General features: G+C 28.0%; 1 protein-coding gene across 3 annotated transcripts; it reads left to right on the top strand.

The window, feature by feature from the left end:
- Positions 1-614: 614 nt before the first annotated feature.
- Positions 615-19878, top strand: LOC142331072 (uncharacterized). Of its 3 annotated transcripts, XM_075376729.1 has the most exons (3): positions 13439-13725; positions 15578-16159; positions 18674-19878. In XM_075376729.1, exons 2-3 carry the CDS (start codon positions 15826-15828, stop codon positions 18757-18759), a joined length of 420 nt encoding a protein of 139 aa, XP_075232844.1. In that variant the 5' UTR covers positions 13439-13725; positions 15578-15825; the 3' UTR covers positions 18760-19878. The 3 variants fall into 3 exon arrangements, with proteins under 3 accessions (XP_075232843.1, XP_075232844.1, XP_075232841.1); XM_075376728.1 differs by lacking the exons at positions 13439-13725; positions 18674-19878 and adding an exon at positions 615-1032 and having other exon boundaries at positions 15578-17109; XM_075376726.1 differs by lacking the exon at positions 18674-19878 and having other exon boundaries at positions 13446-13725; positions 15578-17109.
- The last annotated feature ends 2987 nt before the right edge of the window (positions 19879-22865 follow it).

Here is a 22865-nt window from a genome sequence, read left to right as displayed (position 1 = left end):
GAATGAAATTACATTTTTAAAATGTAATTAAATTTCATAATTTTAATTTGGACAGTCCATTTCCAAAATAGTTTTCCTCAGAGTTGATCATACATAACATTTAATCAGATACTGCTTGATTTTCAGTAAGTACATAAAACTTTATTGAAAATACCCAAAACCTATTTAAATATATATATATTTTTTTGTAAGTAGCCTTTGTATGTCAAAAGAACTTGTTAAGAGTGATATTTTCTTTTAACAAGTATTGCTTACAAGTGCATAAAGAGTACATCAGCAAGCAGAATGTATTGTTTTATTTAACTTATTAAAAGGTAATGTGTTACCTTGAAGTACGAAGAAAACTAATGTTACTTAACCTTGGGAGGCTATAATTAATGGTTACATAATAAAATTCTTTAATACTGAACTAAAAAAAGGAAAACTACTATCATTAAAATAAAAAGTACTATTATTACAAAAAAAAAGTTAATGATAAAAAATTATTTTTTTTAATACATTTAATTTATTATAAACTTTCTAAATGTATATACTGTATTTGCACCAAGCAATACAAATAGACTATAAAATTTACATAGAAAAAATACTGGTTGCAGTTTAATAAACAAGGAAAAGAGAATTACAGTGAAAAGTAACGCTAGATTACAACTTTGTAATAATCATTCAAAGAGGATAGTGAATCATTATATATGTACATACTTGTTTCTGTATAATACGCATGGTTATAAAAACAAAGAACCTACATTTTTATCTTAACCTATAAAAATGTTACTACAGTGAAGCAGTTAAAAAATATTAATGAATGACAGTTTATAATTTATATAGTTCGAAATTAATTTAATCATCTTGATTAATTAATTAAATTTATTTAATCATCTTAATTTATCATTTAAAATTCAGTATATATAACATTATTTAGATATGTCATTAAAAACTGACAAAAAGAGTTTTATGGTGAAACTATACTGATCAGCTAGAACCTTTTTTACAAGTTGTGATTGATTATTTTATCATATAAATTCTCCAATACAGGTGTGTTTTAAGTAATTAAGGTATCTTAAATATAATCATATCTTTTAGTTCAAATAATACTTCAGATAACTTTATTTTTATAAATAGCTATAAATTTACAGACAGATAGTTCTGTAGTATTTTTTTGAGTTAATTCACTTAAACGGGTAAGTAAAGAAAAACATTTAGTTCAATTTAAAAATAAAAATAAATCTGTAGTGATTATTTATATTTATGATTAATTATAGTAAAAATAAATTATAAGTAGAACAAACAATAATTTACACAATAATTATTCATAAGGGTAGGCATCACTTATAAATAAACATCTACAAATAAAATAAATAAATAATTGGTTTAGATCAGAAATAATTATAAATTACATAGATTATAATAGAGATGAAAGTGTATAATTCCACACATAACAAAAAAGAATTGTTTCAGTATTTGCTTGGAAGGATCAAGGGAAACTATACAAACAAAACTTGATCAAACCAGCAAATCAAAATATGAAATTAATGAAAAAGAGTAGTTACAATCCATATTAATTATTATTATTTTTTGTTGTTGATAATCAAATATCTACAACATGCACCCTTGGAACAATGAATAGATATGTAGAATGTCTATAAATTGACTTGAAGGAAAGAAAGCTCAACAGAAATTAACACATCTATATTTTGCATTATTCTGGCTGGCAGCCTGGAACAGTTGCTGATGGATGATAATGAAATTAAATCTTTTCAGCATGTGAAAAAATGCCATGCCTGATCAGGAATTGGATCTGTGGATGAATGGCAGAGATGCTACCACCTGATCACATAGAATGGCATTAATATTACCAAAATAATAATCATATAACTATGTAAAAATAATAAATAAATAAAATCAGAAAAAATGAAATTACAATTTTAAAAGTTTTGCATGATAATATAAATTATGTATTTAATGAAATACATGTTCAGATATTAAAATGAGTATAAAGAACGTTCAGATTTTTTCTTATTTAGTATTATAACAATTTCATAAAGTTTTGTAGGCCTTTCTAGCTCATCCTTTAATAAAAAAATAAACACTTTAAATATAAAAAGAGACAGATTGATTACAAAAAGAACTATTAAATATGCAAAGGAATCTGAGAAATGTCTAAATATAATTTGACTGATAACTTCCAAGATTATTTGAAAAATTACAAGCAAATTTATCCAAACTTTATTCATAATAATACTAAAAGATTGAATTATGATAATTTAATATATAATTCAAATGGTTAAGTTAAAACTATGCGAGGAGTTAATGAAAGTCTACTCAGAAACTGAACAGGTTTTATGTTTCTGTTGAAGTTAATTTTTTTTTTTTAACCAGTTCAAGAGCAATCAATCAGTACAGCCTTAAATCATTACCTCAATCACTCCGGAATGTCATGGCAGCAGATCGCCCCACCATAACTTGGTCCTCCCCAGAGGCCCCATCGGGGTCTCCCTTGGATCATAGGAACAACCCGACTTCCGCTTCTGGATAGCCAAGATGCACCTCTCCAAGGAAGCTGTCCTTCCCAGCCCTAACCTACTAGGTTCCAGGCATGCAATTCGCATGCCCTTCCCCTCAACGCACCCTCTCATAACATCACGGTCCTCCGTGCCATCATCGGAAGCATCCTGACTCCCTTGTTTTGCATGCATTTAAGATGTCCTAGGCAAAGAGGCTGCCTGTTGGGCCCTAGATGTCACCACATTTCATCCTGACTTCCTTTATTTTTAAAGTCTCTTCCCAAAAATATTTTTTTATTGTTTTTTTTTTTATTCGAATGTCTCCTGCTCTCCTTGGTATCATAATACTTCCTTGAGTGATCACCTTCAAGCTGTTGAGGATGCAGAAGCTGCTACATTATTTATACAACAAAATATGGAACATTGAATACAAAAGAATACAATCAAATCACTAACCTAATTTCATTATTTACAAACACATACTTATCAGCATAGCTCAGAACAGCTATGATCACAAGCTTAGCGGCACAATCAATGGTGCCCGTGAGCACAACAAAATTAGCTTTAACAATACAATACAACAATCTTAAAATTAGTATTATAACAATATACAAGTTATTAAAAAATACAGTTTACAAAATATATTAACACAATAAATTTGATACGTAACATATATCAATTCGGCCATGACCGCCAGCTCAGTGCAACGGGACATTCGTGCCCAGTCAGTTATTAATATTACACAATACAACATTTATATACAATATTTACAGGTTACAAATCTGTGATGAGCACCAGTTCAACATGACCCACACTAGTGCCCATTATCACTGCCAATTTAATTCACAATAAGGTGTAAATTACACTACTCCAAGGAGCTATTTACAAGTACATAATAGTTTAGTACAAATTACACAAATTCATACAACTGATGCAAAAAATTGTTACTAAAATTACAATTCATCCCATATGAGTATTTTACATAATATTACAAGTCTGCTTATATCACTGATAATCACAGACAAATACATCAAATGTAAAACAAGACAAAAACAACACAATAACCTGAAAAATTACAATTCAGCATGTACTAATTACTAAGAACCTTACTCTAATACCTAAGCCTATTACGATTAAGGCCGGATGCAGCTCCAACCCTGGTAATACGTATTACCCAGATATCAGGATAGATAGGATATTTCCCAAATCTATCAGAACTGATAGATTTGGGAAATATAAATAATTCTGCTCTCTCCATCACCTTCTGGATGTAGACAATGAAGCGGCAGGATCGATTTAGCCACACTTCTAGGTACCTAGCATTTCTACTCTCCTATACTGAATGACCAAATCTTCAATTGTCACAGCTGCCTATGTCCAACTAAAGTTATCATTGCTGTCTTGCTCGGGTCCAACTACAACCACCACTCATGCAGCCACGCACCTACTCGCCCCACCACCTCATTGGCAGTCTCCCCTACCAAATCCTCTCTCTATATCTTCAGCCACCAACAGAAATGAAGTTAACTTTATTGTATATAATCTTACTTTTTTTTGCACCTTCTAATGATATTTCAAGCACTGTTTTAATCAATCCTTCTACTTTCATGATATGTCCTAACCAGTAAGCTTTCTTATTCTGAAATGTTTTGATAAGTTTCTATTCTCATTTGTTCTCCTCATTACTTCATTTTTCATTTCACCCATTCATACAATCTTCTCCAGGTACTTTCATGACCGCATTTCAAATGCTGGTGTTCTACCTTTCTTGTTTTCCTTTTGTTAGTGTCCATGTTTCACATAAAAAAGTGTATCCCACAAGATAGTTTTTCAGCTCTTAACTTTTTCATCTTACTATACAATAATTTTTTGTTTTTACTTCTGTGATTTCTTATTAACACAGTAACTAAGTATCTGTTTTATTCTATTTGTTTAGTTTTCCTCCTTTTGCACAAAATTTATTGATTTACTGCCTCTATTCTGAACTTTGAACCTTAGTTACTGTCTTAATTACTGATCCTCTTCATTCTGTTTTGTCTTAGTTATTAATTTTAAAATCATCTGCTGAATATCTTGTACTTAATCTGCTAAAAAAAAAAAAAATCATGTCGCCGTAAATCTTATACAATATTCTTTTTCCTTCAACACTGAGTCCTTCTTATAGAGCATTTTCAATCATACTTCCAATAAACATATAGAACACTGCTTATAGACAACATTATTCATTTTCATACTCGATTCAGGTACAATAATTTGATCAATCTTTTACTTTTCTCTGCTCTTGAAGTAGAAGAAATCAGTATTTCAAATAATAATAATAATAATATTGATAGATTTCAAACAAAGCCTTGAGTAGTTTTGCAGATAAATCGGTATTTTTATTTTTCACTGGTACTCAGGAGCTTAAAAATTGTATTTTAAATATAAAGAATGAACATTCAGTGGGCACTGATGAAATTCATCTTAGTATTTTAAAGAATTTATTGATGCTCTTATTTATGTCAGTAGAAATTTAATTAATTAAACTTTCATTACTGAAGTATTTCTCAGCTGCCATTTGCCAGATTTAAATTGTTATTTCCCTCCTTAAGGAAGTTCTACGTTTAATTTAAAAAATCATAAACCAATTTCATTACTGCCCAGATTTTCTAAAGTATTTGAAAAAATTATGAAAAATAAACTTTTAAAGTTTCTTGAAGGGTATAACAAACTTTCTCTAAAAAAAAATTAGACTGGTAAAAAATTCTCTATTTTTCTTCCAGTTTTTAAAAAGTATTTTTTTAAATTCCACATTGTCATCAGTGAATAACCTAGTTACTATGGTATCAGAGATTCTGTTCACAATCACTTTTAAGTTATATCTTGCTAGCAATAAAAGTGAACTGAAATTTCATCTATTGATAAGAACACACATATAAATCATTAGTCCTCACTTCAACTTGTATAAATTCAGAGCACCACAGAGAACTGTCCTCGGTTCTTACTCATATTATTTATATATCTGCCTCAAATCATTAATTGTTACCCTCCTTACAGATGACACAACTGTATCTATATCTGAAGATAATTATTTAAAACGATTTGAGAATTCTAAATCAGTGGTTCAAAAAATACTATTCACTGGATGAATTATAGCCACCTAACTGTAACTACCATTGCATTGTGCTTTACATATAGACTAACACTGTTAATCTTGTGGTTAGAATTTCCATTAATGATAATGATTTTATTTCTTTGCCCAAATTGCAAAATTTTTGGGTATTTTATTATATGCCTAATTCTCTAGCAAAGATCACATCAATTTTGTTTGCATTAAAATTAAACCAAATTGTTTTGCTCTGAAGTGTCTTAATAGAACACTAAGCATGCAATAATTATATATTTTTATGGCTACAAATACGTTAGGGCTTCTTCAAAAATCAGTACAAGTTTTTAAAATATTAAAATTAGCTATCAGGTCATTGAACAGTGCATGTAAATATGAATCATATAGACTGATATTTAGTATAACAAAAATATTAAATTATTAATGCATTTATGAATTTGCAACCTTTGTTGAAAAGAATAGTCAATTATTCTTAAGAAATAACGATATTCACCTCTTTCAAACTACATCTTTTCTTTCATATAACTCAACACAACACTTGGGAGTTATGAGAAAGGGCCTGATTATACTTACATTGCCATTTTTTAATAAACTTCCTAACTATTTAAAAAGTTTTTTCATCAATTATTTTAAACGAAATTGACAGATTTCCTTTTACACAAAAAAAAATTACTCACTCAATAATTTAAAAAAAGTATTAATTATTCCTAATTCTCTGTATTCTTGTAATTTATTTTATAATTACTTTATTTATTTTGTATCTTCAGCTACCTACTCAACTTTAATTATTAATATGAAATTCAATCGCTTCAACCTGTTATTATATAATTATTTTATATTTTGTGATCCTGCACTGACCAAAGTTTTACCATTGGATTTCTCTTGATCCATCCAGCCAAATACTTGAACATTTCCTTTTCTCATCTGTGTAATAGCATAACTACCCATTCTTGATATGATCGATATTATGTATTATTATGTAGAAATCAGAATAAAGGACTTATTATAAGCAGCTAATAGTCATCACCGCAATGTAACTTACTGATAGAAACTGTTTCTATCAGTGCATGAATCATCAATGTTTATCGAACAGTTTGAATTTAGTTTTATTTCATTCATAGTCTATGAAAATGTTTCCAAAACATTTACTAATAGTCCATGTAAATTTTTAAGTTGATTCCAAAGTTACTATATTTCTCACATAATAATCTACCTTTTCAAGTATTAATGAATTGAGCAAAACTTATGGTTTAAAAAACTTTGTGGTGTAATTAAAATATAACAGTAACAAATTTCATCTACAAGATAAATAAAAATTATTTAGAGTTTAAAGTCAAATTTTAAGCAAATTTGTTTGGATCTTTTTTTCAATGTTCTTGCCTATATCTTGTAAGCATAATATGTCAAAGCTAGCTATTGATTTTCTGTTACACAGTTGGCTATTTAACAGAAGCTAGCTGGCACTAACTTGTTTTAGTGAAAAAAATATACTTGTAATAAATGAGCAAATGACACAGTGATTTTTACTTCACGTATATGATGAGGTTTATGTGTTAATCGTTATAATACATCACAAACTAAAGTTTTTCAGTCAATAAATTTTTTTTTGTCATGTAAAATAAATTTTTATCCTGCGTATATATTTTAAGTGCCTTAAAATATATGACTTTGTGACTGTAACCATTACAGTCACAAGTCACTCTCCAAAAAAATGACAGCCATCCTTAATGATAACAGGCATTCCATGCCAGGCTTACTAGGGAAAGTGGAGTGGTTACTAGGGAGGAGTGAAGAATTTTCTATTGTTTTTTCACTTTCCAAATATACAAATATACATCAACATATCAAGACCAGTGAAATCCAGGTGACATTCACACCTATAAGTGATACCTTCATTCTGTTTACTTCAGAGCAGCGTTTCTCAACCTGGGTTTGTAGTGATATGAAAGTGGGGGGTTGCAAAATTAGCGTACAACTTTACGCATAAACAATAATGAAATCATTTTATGAGAAAAAAATCATTTTTTATATACATTTTACTTACATTTTTAAGTACACATGTAATGAAATTAAATTAATGAAATGGTTGTGTTTATTTTCATTTAAAAGTTTCTTTCTACGTGGATTCTATGTTAGAATACTCAAAAGTAAATTGTTTTCAAGTAATGAAAGACAATCTCTATATTTAGTTTTTAGCGTAACCATAAATGAAAAATCCTTTTCACCGAGATAAGACATGGTGAAAGGGATTAATATTTACAATGCTTCTATTGACTAAATCTTCATATTCACTTCAATGAGCAAGCCAAAACATAACTTAAACTTCAGATGTGAATTGTAACATTTTATCAGCAGATATTTCAATGAGATGGTTGTGAATCTCGACTGGTAACATAGAACCTGCAAAGACATTCCCACTAAATGGATTCATTACCCATCTTTTTGAGAAATCATTTAAATCTTCCAGGAAATACTCCGCTAACTGAATTTTTTGCTAATGCAAATGCATCTTAATGCTACCCAAACTGTGGTGAATAATAGTGTCTTCTTCATCCAAGTTTTTCTAAATATAATCAGAAGTGAGTGAAAACATGAAAATTTTTGCTTTGAAGGAAAATAATTCAGATATCAAGCTTCTTAATGAAAGCATGTACTTTGTCTGTTATTAATAAAATGTTTTTATCACGTCCTAGTAAATTCACATTCAAGTCGTTTAAATGCAAAAATACACCAGCTAAGTAAGCCAACAGCAAACATATGCACATTATTCTGTTTATTCTTGAGAATTATTATTAATTCATCTTGCAATTCCAAAAACTGGGTTTAACGCTTTCCTCTGTGATAACCATCTGTCTTCTGTATGCAAAAAAAGAGATTTTTTCTTTTCACACATTTTAGCAAACAGCCTAATCTATAACAGTCGACTTATAACAAAATTAACCATTTTTAATGCTTTAAAAAGAATTTGGTTCAGATTTTCTGGCATTTTTTTGTGGCAAGAGCATATCTGTGAAGGAAGCAGTGCATCCCTTACACCCATGGTATAACATGATCTTTTGATTTTTTCATAAACCCACTGTTTTTTCCTGATATCACCTATTCACCATCACTACATACTGCAATACATTTTGTCCAATCTATGATATAGTTTTTAGCAGCTTCATAAAAAATATAAAAAAGACATCGTACTATTGTATGACCTGTTATCAATTTGCAAAACAAATTTTCTTTGACTGATCTGTCCCAATTGCACTCATATCTCACAAAATATAAGAACTGAGAAATGTCTACCAAATCTGCTGATTCATCAAATTGAATATTAAAAATTCACTTGAACTCAATTGTTAAATTATCTGATCACGAATATTGGCAACCATGTCCTCAATCCGCCTTGATACTGTGTTGTTAGAAAGCAGAAACTTTTTTGTTTCTTCCATGCCTATTAAAAAACATTGACTACATCAAACACAGCAGGCAATTTATTTTTTTCTGCAATCTTAAGGGGTTTGAACAACTTAGCTACTCTTAATGCTACGACTTGTAATGCTTCAATTGTACTTTTATCAGTATGGCTTGATTTACAAATAAAAGAAGCAAGTTGATTTCTCAAAGTATGTAATGTTCTTTCGAAAAATTCCAAGGGTTTCCTTTTATTATCCAGATTAGTTTCTAAGGATCAAATTAATTCTGATGGCTTTATACTTTAATCAGAGAGGAGTTAAAAGCAAACAACACACTGTGGCATTTTATCCAATTGGATAAAATCATAATTTAAACAACTTTGTCTTTTTACCAATAAATTCACTGAATGTAGATGGTTCACATTGTTTTTTTCACAAATTTATCCATTTTGCATAAGAATCTAATTGAAAAATAAAAACAAAACAGTAACACCATTTGAGGGCACACTAAAAAAATCAAAATCTCAATTATTATTATTATTTTCAATTAAACTACGCTTTTAAATTAAAATAAAGGCACCAAAAGCATGCTTCGCAGTTGAAACTAAACTGACTTTTTGCTATAAAACTATGACACGCGTTCCTCTGGTAGTTCACAGAGCTTATCAAGATTGTATGCAGACATAATACAAAAAAAAACTAATATAATAAAAAAATTTTATATTAAATACAGGGTTATTACAACAATAGATATTTATTATTAGTATTTATGTATTATTATTATTAATAAAGTGGATCAGCGGTTTTCAAACTTTTTGATATAATATGAAAATATTATATCATGCATTTTCTTTTCCCTTAATTTGAAGAAATTATTTGTGTTTAACAAGAACAAGAATATCAATTATTCAGCTAGCAAAAATGAACATGTAACGCCTGTGGGCACTTACATGCCACATCACACATGTAGTAAATTGTCTGTCTCAGTACATGCACCACATTAAACATGTACAAACAAGTTTCTTAATTAACCATAAAAGGATTACTATACATTTCTCCAGCAATTAAGAGTCAGTCATGGTTTTTCTACAGACATATAAATGCAGTTGCTTCCAGCATTGAATACTGATTTGAAAATGAGTACTTTGTTATATTTGAAAATCAATATTTTTTTACATCTGATTTGAAAATATTGTTAGTGTGTTACTTTTTTTCTTGTATACAAGCCTATATACTGTGTTTGAATTAATTTGGTTTAGTTGATGTAAAATACAAATCAACATGCAAAAGTGGTTTAATAGCAAAGACAGACCAAACATAGTTAAAACCCTATACCATCAGGCTCCACTTCAGAATCAGAATTTTGGTAAATCCAGATCTTTTTCTTACTAAAATACAAAAAGATAGAAGAAAATATGATCCTGATTAGTACATTATATTGGATTTATTGTCATGGATGTAAGCAATGAGCCTTGACCTCAATGTGTAATTTGCTCTGAAATTCTTTCAAACCAAACCATGAAACCCTTATTATTGAAACGGCATCTTAGTACTAAACATTCAATGTTAGAAAACAAACCTAAGGATTATTTTGTTAGAAAATTATCAGAGGTAAAATACACAAAAAAATTATGTTGTATTTTACAGGCAGTACTCAGAAAAAGCAGTTGAGGCATCTTTTTTAGCAAGCTTAAGAATAGCGAAGTGTAGAAAAACTCATACAATCGGTGAAGAGCTGTTGTTAACTGCTGTGAAAGATGTGGTAATTTGTATCTTGGCTGAATTGTCAGCTAAACAGTTAGGTACAATATCATTGTCAAATGCATCACAGAAATGAAAGCTCGGCATTAAACATTAAAGAGTACTTAACAGCTCAACTCAAAAACAGATGTTTTTGCCATACAACTGAACAAGAGCAGATGTAAGAAACTACACTCAACTTATGGTTTTCATGTGATATGCATTTCAAAGTACAATTAAAGAGGATAATTTATTTTGTGATGAGCTATCGACATCAACTAGTGCAGGTGAAATAACCATATGAAAACAGAAAAAACCTTCCAACCTGGATATTTCTTTTATTGGATTTGACTGGGCTTCAAAAAGCTGGACTTCTTTGCACAAAATGAACTGGACAGAAGCAGTGTATTGGCTTCTTTTGAGTGATGCTTGAGTTATGACAGGAAAATATGGAGGGGTTATCACCAAAGTAAAATTGGTTACAGAAAATTGTACCCTCACTCATGCAGTGTCCTCAGAGAAGCTTTAACAGTAAAATAGATGCCTGAACAATTTAAACATATTCTCCAGGAGACTGTCAAGGTGGTCAATTGTGTTAAATCTTGGGCTTTAAAGTCTTACTTATTTTCAAAACTGTGTTCTGAAATGGGCAATGACTGCATTCTGTTACTGCTACACACAAAGATAAGATGGCTTTCTATAGAAATAATGCTAAGCAAGTTATATGAGCTACATTCAGAGTAGCAGGAGTTTCTAATGGATGCAGATTTTGAAATGCATAATCAATCGACACACGATCTGTAGATCAAAACATTAGCTTACTTATCAGATATTTTCAATTTCCTCAATGACTTAAATTTAACTTAGCAAGGTGAAACAACCAATAAATTTTCAGTAGACAATAAAATAAAGGCATTTATCAAAAAATGTCAAATGATGAATTGTTTCTAATGAAAACTTGCAGTCTTTTCCAATTTGTAAAATTTAAATAAAAGATAATCTCACCAATAATATGAAACACCACTCTCTAATGCTTATTGAAACTTTTGAAGAATATTTTAAAGAAGACTATTCTGAATTCCTATGGTTATGAAACCCTTTCCTACTGGATATCGTAACTAACAACAAAACAAAATATTTGATAGAACTATCTTTATTGGAGGTTAGAAAATGTGATTTGCTGAATTATTGTTGTATGAATTTTGGCTAAAGATAAAAAATGAATATTCATTGCTACCCAGAAAAGCATTGTTATTTTAAATTCTATTTTTCATCACGTATCTTTATGAAACTGAAATTTCTGCTACGGTGACAGTAAAATATGAATTTTGATTAAACTGGACCTTGATCCAAATTTGAGATTAAAATTAAGTTCAACTGAAACAGATATATCATCACTTGTTTCAAACATGCAGCACCATCTTCTCTCGAATGTTTAGTCTTCAAGAATACTGTAATCAGTAATGTAAGTAAATGTATAAAGTAACATTTCTTTGTAAATAAATGTTTTATAAAAAATTATTAAAAAATGTACATAAAAAAATTGTGATACATGATTTTTTTTTATAAAATAAATAGATACTTTCAAAAGTAATGCAATTGTTTATTGCTTCATCATTTTGAGATACAACTCCCATCACTTTCCTAATGATATATTACACATTTAATGGTTCAGTAGTGTATGCTACGATCTGTAATTCACAAGAGTGAATCATGATGTGATCTGTAATCCATAAAAAAAAGTATGAGAACCGCTGATTTAGATGAACTGATGATTAATACATTTTAACTAGTACAAAATCATTCAAAAAATGTAAACAATTTTAAAACAAATTGTAATGAAATATATATGTAATATAATTTAATTATATGTAATATATAATTATGTGTAATATAATTATTAAATATTATTTCTAAATATAACAATAAATATTAGCTAATAAATAATTAAATTAAGAACGAACAGCATTCAAAGATAAAACTGATAAAAATTTCTGTAATCTATTTGTCAAAAGAAGATATTGTACTAGCTCAAGATTTATAGAATCAAGTTTAATTTATAACAAACAGTAGGTTTTTCAGTTAGCTTGGCTGATTAGTAATTAAGAAGTCATTTTTTTTTTGGAGAATTTTTACATCAAATGAAACCATTTACCATAATGGGACCAGAAAATATAGTCCCATTACATATACATTATATTTCCATCATATTGGTCTGTAGAAAGTTCTTTTTAGAATCTTAAATCTGAAACAAAATGAACATTTTTCTGCTGTAACAAGAAAATTTTAATATTTGTTTAACAAACAATCTCAATCTCTAAGAAGACTGAAGTAGGGCAAAAGAATCAAGTTAAGTTTTTATAGCTTTAACCTTAAAATTAAATATCAATCTAAAATAAGTTTTATAAATAATTTTTATTTATACCTTGTAATTAAAAGAATTCTAGGAATAAAGTAATAGTAAAACTAGTGATATAAAATAGACTAAATAAAGATTATTAAAAATATTTTTTTTTTTACGTAATCTGAAATGTCTAAAGAAACATTTTTAACTCATGAATTTCTGCTCAAGCTTACAATATTTATACTGTAATGAAAAACTAAAATCAAAGAAAGTTATCATAACTATTGAATGGCTTATATACTGATATACAAACATTCAAATTAACAATTCTTCTGAACAGTATACAAAGTACAAAAGTCTTTGTTTTTTTCAAATGAGAAAATCGTAGTTAACCCTTAAACATGCAATTAGGTTATCAAAACAACCTTACATATTACAAAAAAATATGAACTTATCTAATCTGTGTCTATAAAAGCATTTACGCACATCTAAATATCACAGCAAAAATTATTATAAATATAACACAACTACGTACATAAGTAATACCTATGTGATAAATTTATATAATTAGAAATATAAATTTTAATATCAAATTTAGTTATAGTACAACTTCAGTTTATTTTTGTGATAATGGTAAGTGATATTCAAATCCTACTTTAGATTTATGAACGATACATTATCAAAATATACATTATACTTGTACATGGTTATGTTAAAAAGACAATTTTTTAAATTAAATACACTTATATCTATAACCATTTATCAGAAATTAAGTTTAAATTTATCATACATATAAATTTTAATCATTGTATTTATTTTGAGAATAAAATTCTTTATAATATACTGTAAACTAAATTAAAAAATTCACTAATGGTTTTGCAGTGTGTTTGTAAATTTCATATTGTTTAAGTTAGCAATAGTCATTCAAGTTATTTTTAAACCGTTGATGCCATTAACACACTAAATTTGAAAAAAAAACAACAAATTATATTCAATGAATATATAAAACAAGGAATACATGCTGTATAGTAGATAATAAGTGAGGGAGGTTACTTAGCACCTGAAAACAGGCATTGATAGCTATCGACAAACACCAATGGTGAAGGAACTGAATAAAAGATCTGAAAATTCTTTTAGAAGCGCATTTTCATAATTTATATAATGAAATCTATTTATATTTATACTCATTAACTTCACAGTAATAAACAACAATATTTTTATTATATCTTTATCTGCAATATTTGACTCATATACTATAAGAATTGTAGATTACTCGTATCATTCCAAAACCTGTAATTTCTGTGATTGCTACAATTAAACACCTTCATTAATTTCAGTGAATATGACACAACATACTTTTGTATATAAAATAGTCAACAATCAGGAAGGAGAACAAAAGATTTTGAAAAACAGTGCATTGAAATTTATCACATCTTCCAAGCAATTACATGTACAATTCTATGATGAACTGTAGTAGAAATAAAGTCAGGAATTTCCTGTCTTTTATGACTATGTTTATAGAACTAACTTTAAATTTATTTATCTACTGAAAATTAGTTCTGCATTTTTAGGATTTATTCATTATATTAATCAATCCAATTTTTTAATATTTGTTTATCTAAATCCACTTCTGATTGTTAAGCATATAATAAATATAAGTCAAATGTGTCCTGGGGGCTGTTAACCGAACATAAGGTATTGATTCATGATATTGAAATAAACAAAAATGTTCATGCGAACAAATGCACTATCTCACTTTATTTTCCCTCTGTTCACCATTTTATATTTTTTAATAAATATTTCTATTTTAAGGATTGAGATATTTAATGAAATTTGTTGTACATGCATACATTTACTAAATAAATAAGTTTGAAAATTTGTTCATTTCCGCATGAAAATCACCGGATTCTTTTAATTAAAATAGAGGCCGAAATTTAAAGAAAAAAACCAGTTTTGATTTTAACTTACAAAGTAAAATTAAATTTTTCCTTCACTAGATGATTTTAGCTCCCTGCTAATGCCTGCTAAAAAAGCTTGTTTTACTGATCTTATGATCATAACATGCCATACCTTTGGAATCATATGATTTTCTCATTAATCCATGTCTTTATCTAAATAGAAAATGTTTTATTTATTAAAAGTAAGTACTTAATTTTTAAAGTAACTTAATTTTTTTCAAATAACTCCAGCACCACAATGCGATAACCTCTCTATGATTACATTTTACATATTTCTAGTCAAAAATTTAAATCCTATTAACAGTTGACACTGACTAGTTATTATATTAGGAAGATCGGAATCACAATTTACAGTTAACACAACGATTATAAAATCAATACAGTTATCTACCTTTAGGCATCTATAATAAAATTTGGCATTAACAGGATTAGTAGGTTATTAGTTATTTTCCAAGCAAAAGAAGTATTTGCTTGCACAAACAATATACATAGATTTCAATCAAGACTGTTCAATTTATTTTTTTCAGGTACCATTAAACTTTGAACATATATTACAACTAAACATGAATAATATAAAGAGAAATATGAAGAAAATAATTAAAAAGTACTAACAGAAATGTGTAATGTAATTCAGCAGTGATGTAATTAAAGATACAATATGAAAAAGATTATATTTGCTAAAAAGCTTTCTTTTCATAACAATATAAAAAGTTTAGAAAAGAATAAATAAATGTGTGGATAAGTGCTGTTACAGATAAAGTTATAAATCACAGAAATGGAAGAGGAGAATGCAAATTCTTCTAATACCTTAAAAGAATTACAATTATCTCCATTTGATTTAAACGATACTCTTTCAAATAGTGATGATTTTCAGTTTCAAAGAGAAAATGAAATAGCATCTTGTAGTAATATGCCTCCTTTATCAAGTAACTTTTCTGGTATTGATTTATCCACATGTAAAAATGTACAAATCGGTACAAAAATAATAACATCAAACGTAACTGTATTAGATCCGAATGCAGATACATTTGAAGGAATACCGCAAAAACTTAAAAAAAACAATTTTGAAAATATCACAGAAAAGACTGATATTTATTGTTTAATCGGCGGTAAGGTTTGTTTTAATAAACTAAGATTAATAATATGTTTTGTAATAATTTTAGTACTTTTTATTGGAATATCAGCATTATATTTTACAGAGTACAAAAAAGATAATAACACTGATTTTATCACATCGACTAAAATTTCACAAATTTCTTCTACTCAAATGGTAACGACAGAGATACCGATTTATAACATTTCTTGGTTCGTTACTCGTGAACAATGGGGTGCTCTCAAAGCAGAACCTTGTGATCAAAATCTAATAACAACAAATAATGTTAAATTAATATATTCTTTTCAAAACTGCAAGAATTTTTCAGTATGTCGTCCCAATATTCAATATGAACAACAACATAATATGAATTTTAGTTATGGTGATATAATATACCATTATGGTATAGGAGAAGACGGTTTATTGTACGAAGGTCGTTCAATAAAGTGCGAAACAGTTCCGATATATAGAAATTGTACTGATACGTTTTTATTAGTACAAGTATTTATTGGTTCAAATATATGCCCAGGACAAGCTATGGTAAAGAAACAAATAGAAAGTTTTAATAAACTTATAGAATATCTAAAGAGTGAAGGAGATATTTTTACAAATAATTCATTATCATTATCAATATTTAAGTTTTGTTCTACAAAGTACATTCTCGAATTAAATAAAATTTATATGAATATTACAATTAATGTAAATGATGAAAAAGATTCTTGTTAAGATTTAGTTTTAATAAGCAGCCTACATGAAACCTCACTAATTCAAATTTTGAAGAATAATAAAAGTTTACATTCAGAAGTTAACCTTCTGATAATGAAATTATAGTTTGCTGTGTCTAAATTTTTAAAAGATATCTTTCATTCAGAATTTAATGATTTCAGCAGAGTACTTAATTTTTATCTCACAATGAAGAATTGAAAATAAACAACAGTGATATAAATTTAAATAGCTCTAAACTTTAACAATAAATATTTTAATTATTTTATTACTTTGTATATATATATATATATATATATATATATATATATATATATATATATATATATATATTCATTAATTTATTTAAATTAAACTTTTTGTAGGCCATTGCTCCTTTGTATGTAAATATTAGCTAATCATATAATATAAAATTTTTTCAGGGACTCCACAAAAAACAGAATTAAAGAACATTCTTACCTTTACTTTTTTTATTCATTATATCACTTTCAGACGTAAGCCCATCTTCAGTAATTTTTCTTTAAAATTTTTCTTCATTTTTTACATTTATACATTAAGATAATATATATAACACATTAAAATCTACAGAAAAAATATTTTTTCAGTTTTTTTATATGTTTTTAAGTATATGTTCAAGACAATAATTAACCTATCTAAAATTTCCTTTAAGATATATCATTATCTAAAACGATGAGGACAATCTTGATTGAATCCTTCCGGAAAATTTTTCCATGTTTCTATTCAGACTGAACATTTTTTTGAATCAGGGTTATTTTTCATTATACTTAAGAGTTGTCTAGAATTCGTTACTGTTTTCAGTTTTTGTTAACTTTAAAAAGCTTTTATACTGTGCGTGATATGATTTGCTAAAAAAAGATGTATATCAAAAACTTTAAATTGGTAAAGAACACTAAATGTGTTTGAGTGTACCAAGTAAACTACAAGATTATGTTAACAATGAAAACCGACAATTTGAAAAATTAAGAAATTGAGATAACTTTTCAGTTAAAAAAAATTTTAATAACAATAACCGTAACATACCTTTTGTCCACTCCCTGCATATTATATTATATAGGATGCAATGTATTGTACTCAAATTATTTGCATTATATTGGATTGGATTAAGTTTTTATTTATTATGGTATTTTACAAAAATAAGTTTTTATAAAAAAATGAAGTTACTCACATACTTAAGTATGTTTAATAATTATAATCTTACTTCAATCAAGACAGAAGTTAAGTGTATATGTAAGTATATAAATAAATATAATGCAACATAATTAATTATTATTTACATATTGCATGAAGTCATCAATTTCTTGTAATGTAAATTTTGACTACAATACAGTCAAGTGTAATAAATTAAATAAAGTAAAATAGCGTAATAAAGTAAATGGATGAAACAAAAAAATATTATATCAGGACAAAAGAAAATAATTATATTTTTTACCTGTACCTCATAATGATGCCTCATATTTCATACAATCTCTTCTATGCTTCCAGAGCATTAAAATATCAGTGTCAATGTTCTCTTGATTATCTACAGTCTGCCAAATGAACAAATGCACCTGAACTTAAACTGCAATAATTTCTCAATAGACTATCTTAAAAAATGCAATAAATTAAAAAAATAAAGCCTTCTATATTAGTTTATAAAGAACTTAAACAACAATAAACATACAGGAGATATTTTGTAGCCTTTTTTTTGTATATGCTATTTCTGGCCTCTATAACTTTGACAAAATGTTTTTGTAGAATGCATGATTAACAAATTTTAAATTATTGACCTCTATCTTTCCCGATCAAGTTTCAGGTTGTTTGGTTCAATATCTTGGCAACGGTGGAACATCCAAAAATTTACTATCAACATATCCTGTTACAGTATCAAAATAATCTTTTTCAAATTAATAAAAAGTTTTACAACAAAAATTGAAAAATAAGGCTGTTCTTAAAGGAACAATCATATTTCTGTAGAAAATGAAAAAAGGAAAATGGAAATGTTTGTATAATTCCAATACTTCATACACAATATAGAATCAAGTACCACTGTGTCTAGATAAGCTGTAGCGTATTATTGAAAACCGATCAAAACATCAGCATCATGCAACAACCTTAAAGCTATTAAAAATAGAAATAATGCATTTAGAAACAAAGTCTTTTTATATGTTTTTAGGTATATGTTCAAGACTCTTATAAAGATATAAAATCAAAAAATAATAATGAACAGTTCATTTACTAAACTGAATTATTTAAATATATATTTTTGTTAAATTAACACAATGAATATTTATAGTACATATTCATTTAATAATTATTTCATACTAGATTCAAGAATTGCAATATTCATAAAAATTGTTAAATCAGAACACAAGTGTTTACATTTAAAAACAAATAAGAAACAGGAAAAACTGAAACTTATTGTGAAATTTGTATTTCTTCTACCCAAAATGAGATACAAATATTGTTCTTGAAACAAAAGAAAACAGGAGACATAAGGCGAGACATATTGCAGTCACATTTATTAGTTTATTACAAAGATATTTCAAATTTTATTCGATGAATACGATAACATACATATACTAATGAATATTATGACTATTCACATTTGTTTTTATTATTATATGTATCGTTTAATTATTTTATTTTCTGGTAATAAAAATATAAACCTGAGTCATCAACCAGCTAATAGATCATAATATAAATCATTTATTAATGGTTGATATATATATATATGAAATGCATTTTTTTACTATAATTATTCTTTTCTTAAATACATATAATTTAAATAAATATGATTTAGTATTTACATAAAATATTAGTTTGCATCATTTTACTACCTAAAATGTTGCCCTACATAAAACAAAGAGGTTTTCATGTAAGCTTAAATTAGATAATTAACCTTGAACTATAAAATAGTCTAACAGTGTTAATAATTTCATACTTATATTATTAAATGTAAATGAAAATTATTAATAAAAAAACTGACAATAAAGTTTTTATACTTTTCTGGCATATGTTATTAACTTTTTTACAGTGGAAAAATAATGATACATGAAGAGTTAAAAAAATTACTTTTTTCAGCTCCCCATTCACAAAATCACCTCCTAAATAAATGTTTTTATTTATTTACATTTACTCCGTTAAATGGAAGAAATTAAAAATTAAAATACTACGCCTACGAAGATATAAAAATTTAGTTAAAAAATATGCAATAAATTATAATTCGATTTGGGGAGGCAAATTTTTTTTTAAAATGGTAAGATAAGCATGTATCCATGTATCCAGCTTAATATAAAGTAGTGTTATATTTGTAAAATTTTGAGAAAATTGATCCCAAAGAAATTATCTACCACACATCTTGGAGATATTGGCCCCCAAACTTTTACCATCAAATTGTCCCAAACACATAAATCTGGAGCAAAGTTTATCAAAATTTATTAGTCAAAAGATAAAAGTTATTAAGCCTCAAATACGCCAACACATGTACACACTTGTGGAGGAACATTACTCCCCAACTTGTTTTTTGTGTTTTGGGGTCCTTGGGTCATGAAACATAAAAAAAACCAAAACATCCGTACTCCATTTTTTGACTGATTACCATACTTTCCTTCTTGTAGCATAGTTCTAGAGCTATGATGCCAGGAAAGTAAAACAGATGAAAATTATTTTCTTCAACACTGAAGCAGTTCTCCTAAAAAATTAATGAAAGTTTACAAGCACCTACATGGTGCTTGTAAACTGTGGGTAACTGGTATAATGCAGTGAGCGGTATTTATCATCTGGCAGTGACTGAAGCTTCAACAAGTGGTATGTTGTGCTCTAAAAGGTGAATAGGCCATTAAAGGAATGTTTTGAAGTGAAATTTGTTTTTAATTAACTCCACTCTTTTTTTTTAACATCCAGTTCAAATTTATTAGTTAAATTTTTGAATTTCTGTTGAAAATCTTTGAAAGATTTAAGATTTTCTTAGAAACAGAAAATCTGAAAATAGTGCTTTCTAAATAGATAAATTCTTACTGAACTAGAAAAATTAAATGAAAAATGAAAAAGATTGAAGGTTGCATTAAGATATATTACAAAGAGAAAAAAATTATGGAGGTAGATGGACTGAATCTATACTATTTAAAAATCAAGAAACAGATTCACAAATTTAATAAGCCTCTAATGAAAACATACCCTATCTTTCTCTGCTCTGGTCTGTTTTCAGGAGCAAGGTGGATGTCTACACCCTCCCATACTGCAGCTCCATCACAGAGTTCTCCACACAAACATTCTTATTCTAACAGTGAATATCTCAGCTAACCATTACTTCATGCCAAAACACTTATCTGGGCAAAGTAAGCACCCAGGCAAGCCCCTAGCCATCTAGGTTGCTATTCTATTTATACATCTATAACAGCATCAGAAACCCTCAGCCATCCTCTGCAGGAGTAACAAAATAAGGAAGCCAGCAACTATGTTCCATCCACTTTTGGTTTTCCAGTTAACTTGCAGATCAAAAACAGAATTGATCCTCACAAGCTCTCAAGGTACTTTGGTAGATTCAGCTTTGTATCTGGGGCAGACATATAAGACATGATGCACATCATCAATAGACCTACATTCCGGACACAAGCTTGAATTAATCAAATCAAATCTCACCAACCTATTTTAAAAAGAAGCAAGTTCAAAAGAAACTGTGGAATATGTCAATCAGGGAAAATCCACCTTCCTACCTATATACTTTTCACATGAGGAAAAATACCATACTTGTAACAGCCATCAGATGATTCAGGCCGCCTGATCTACCCATAAATGGAATTTATACTACTGTTTTTTTTAAATCTATACTACTGGTTTTTATGAATAAGACACTGAGATTATAAAATTTACATTTTTATGTTATTTTTGAAGGGTTGCAACTAAAAGTCTTCCTGATAGAGAAAAACTGATTTGATTTTAAGATTCAGCATAAAAAGTAGATTTAAGTTCACCTACTAGTGTTTCAGTTATAAAATCTTTCTTTTAATTTGTAAACCAATATTATTAGGCCTAATAGAAAATATGTAATAAATTTTTAAAATAACACTCCAAAAATAAACGTACAAAAAGGTAAAAAATTATTTTAGGAGACGGTACCTCAGAATAGATTTGACAAGAAGCTTTGATGGAGATATGTAAGATTATGTGAAAATCATAAATTCAGATTAAAAATTTGATGTTTTTGCCAATTTTTTCATCTGCATGATGAATGGCCTAAAGAATGGGCTGCAAACATAAGCACCCCACACTGTTAGCACTGTCTTCTATGTCGAAAAATGCTTCTTTTGAGCCCCCACTCGAAAAAACAAGGGTGGTCAAGACTTGCTTTTTTATGAAAAATGAAAAAAAATGGCTTTGGGCGCTGTCGGGCCCAGCCCTCACTAAATCCAGTTTGCGGACTCTCATCTAACAGCTCCCAAACTGCCATCCAACAGTTTTTTTTGGGGGGGGCCAGATGAAGGTCAAACCCCAATTTTTTTAAAAATTGCTAAAAATTGGGGGGTTGCGGTGGGGGGCCAGATTGAGAGGGGCCCAAACGTGATATAATAACAAACAAATTCGGGATTGGTCATTCCGAGATATAGCACAAAATGTATTACAAACAAGAATAATTCTTTCACTAAGAAAATATGCATGTAAATAAGGTTGCCCAAGTTCAAGGGGTATTTTTTTCACTTAGCATCTTAGCAGCATCTTAGTGCCAAAATGTTGCTAAAATGTGTTGTCATCAGGAGCAAACTTGTATCCAAAATTTCAGAGTAAATGGATAACCAAGTGCTTCAAAATTTGACTGAAAGGTTCCGTACCATGAATCTCATATACATAGTCCCCAAGAGCAAGTTAATACAAGAGTGGTAAAAATGTTACGTTAGGAGTTTAAAAAATTATTTTTGGATTAATTTTTTTTAAGTATCTAACTTATGTATAAATAACATAGCCATCATATTGTACTTCTCAAGTATTAATAAATTCTAATT

This window comes from Lycorma delicatula, chromosome 10 (genome assembly GCF_047948215.1).
Source record: "Lycorma delicatula isolate Av1 chromosome 10, ASM4794821v1, whole genome shotgun sequence".
Taxonomy (NCBI): Eukaryota; Metazoa; Arthropoda; class Insecta; order Hemiptera; family Fulgoridae; genus Lycorma; species Lycorma delicatula.
Note: the sequence above shows the minus strand (reverse complement) of the source record. Positions and strands in the feature narration are given on the sequence as shown.

Bases quoted from the DNA above. Each gene is read 5' to 3' on its own strand.
- LOC142331072 (XM_075376728.1), top strand. From the start codon at position 15,826: ATGGAAGAGGAGAATGCAAATTCTTCTAATACCTTAAAAGAATTACAA.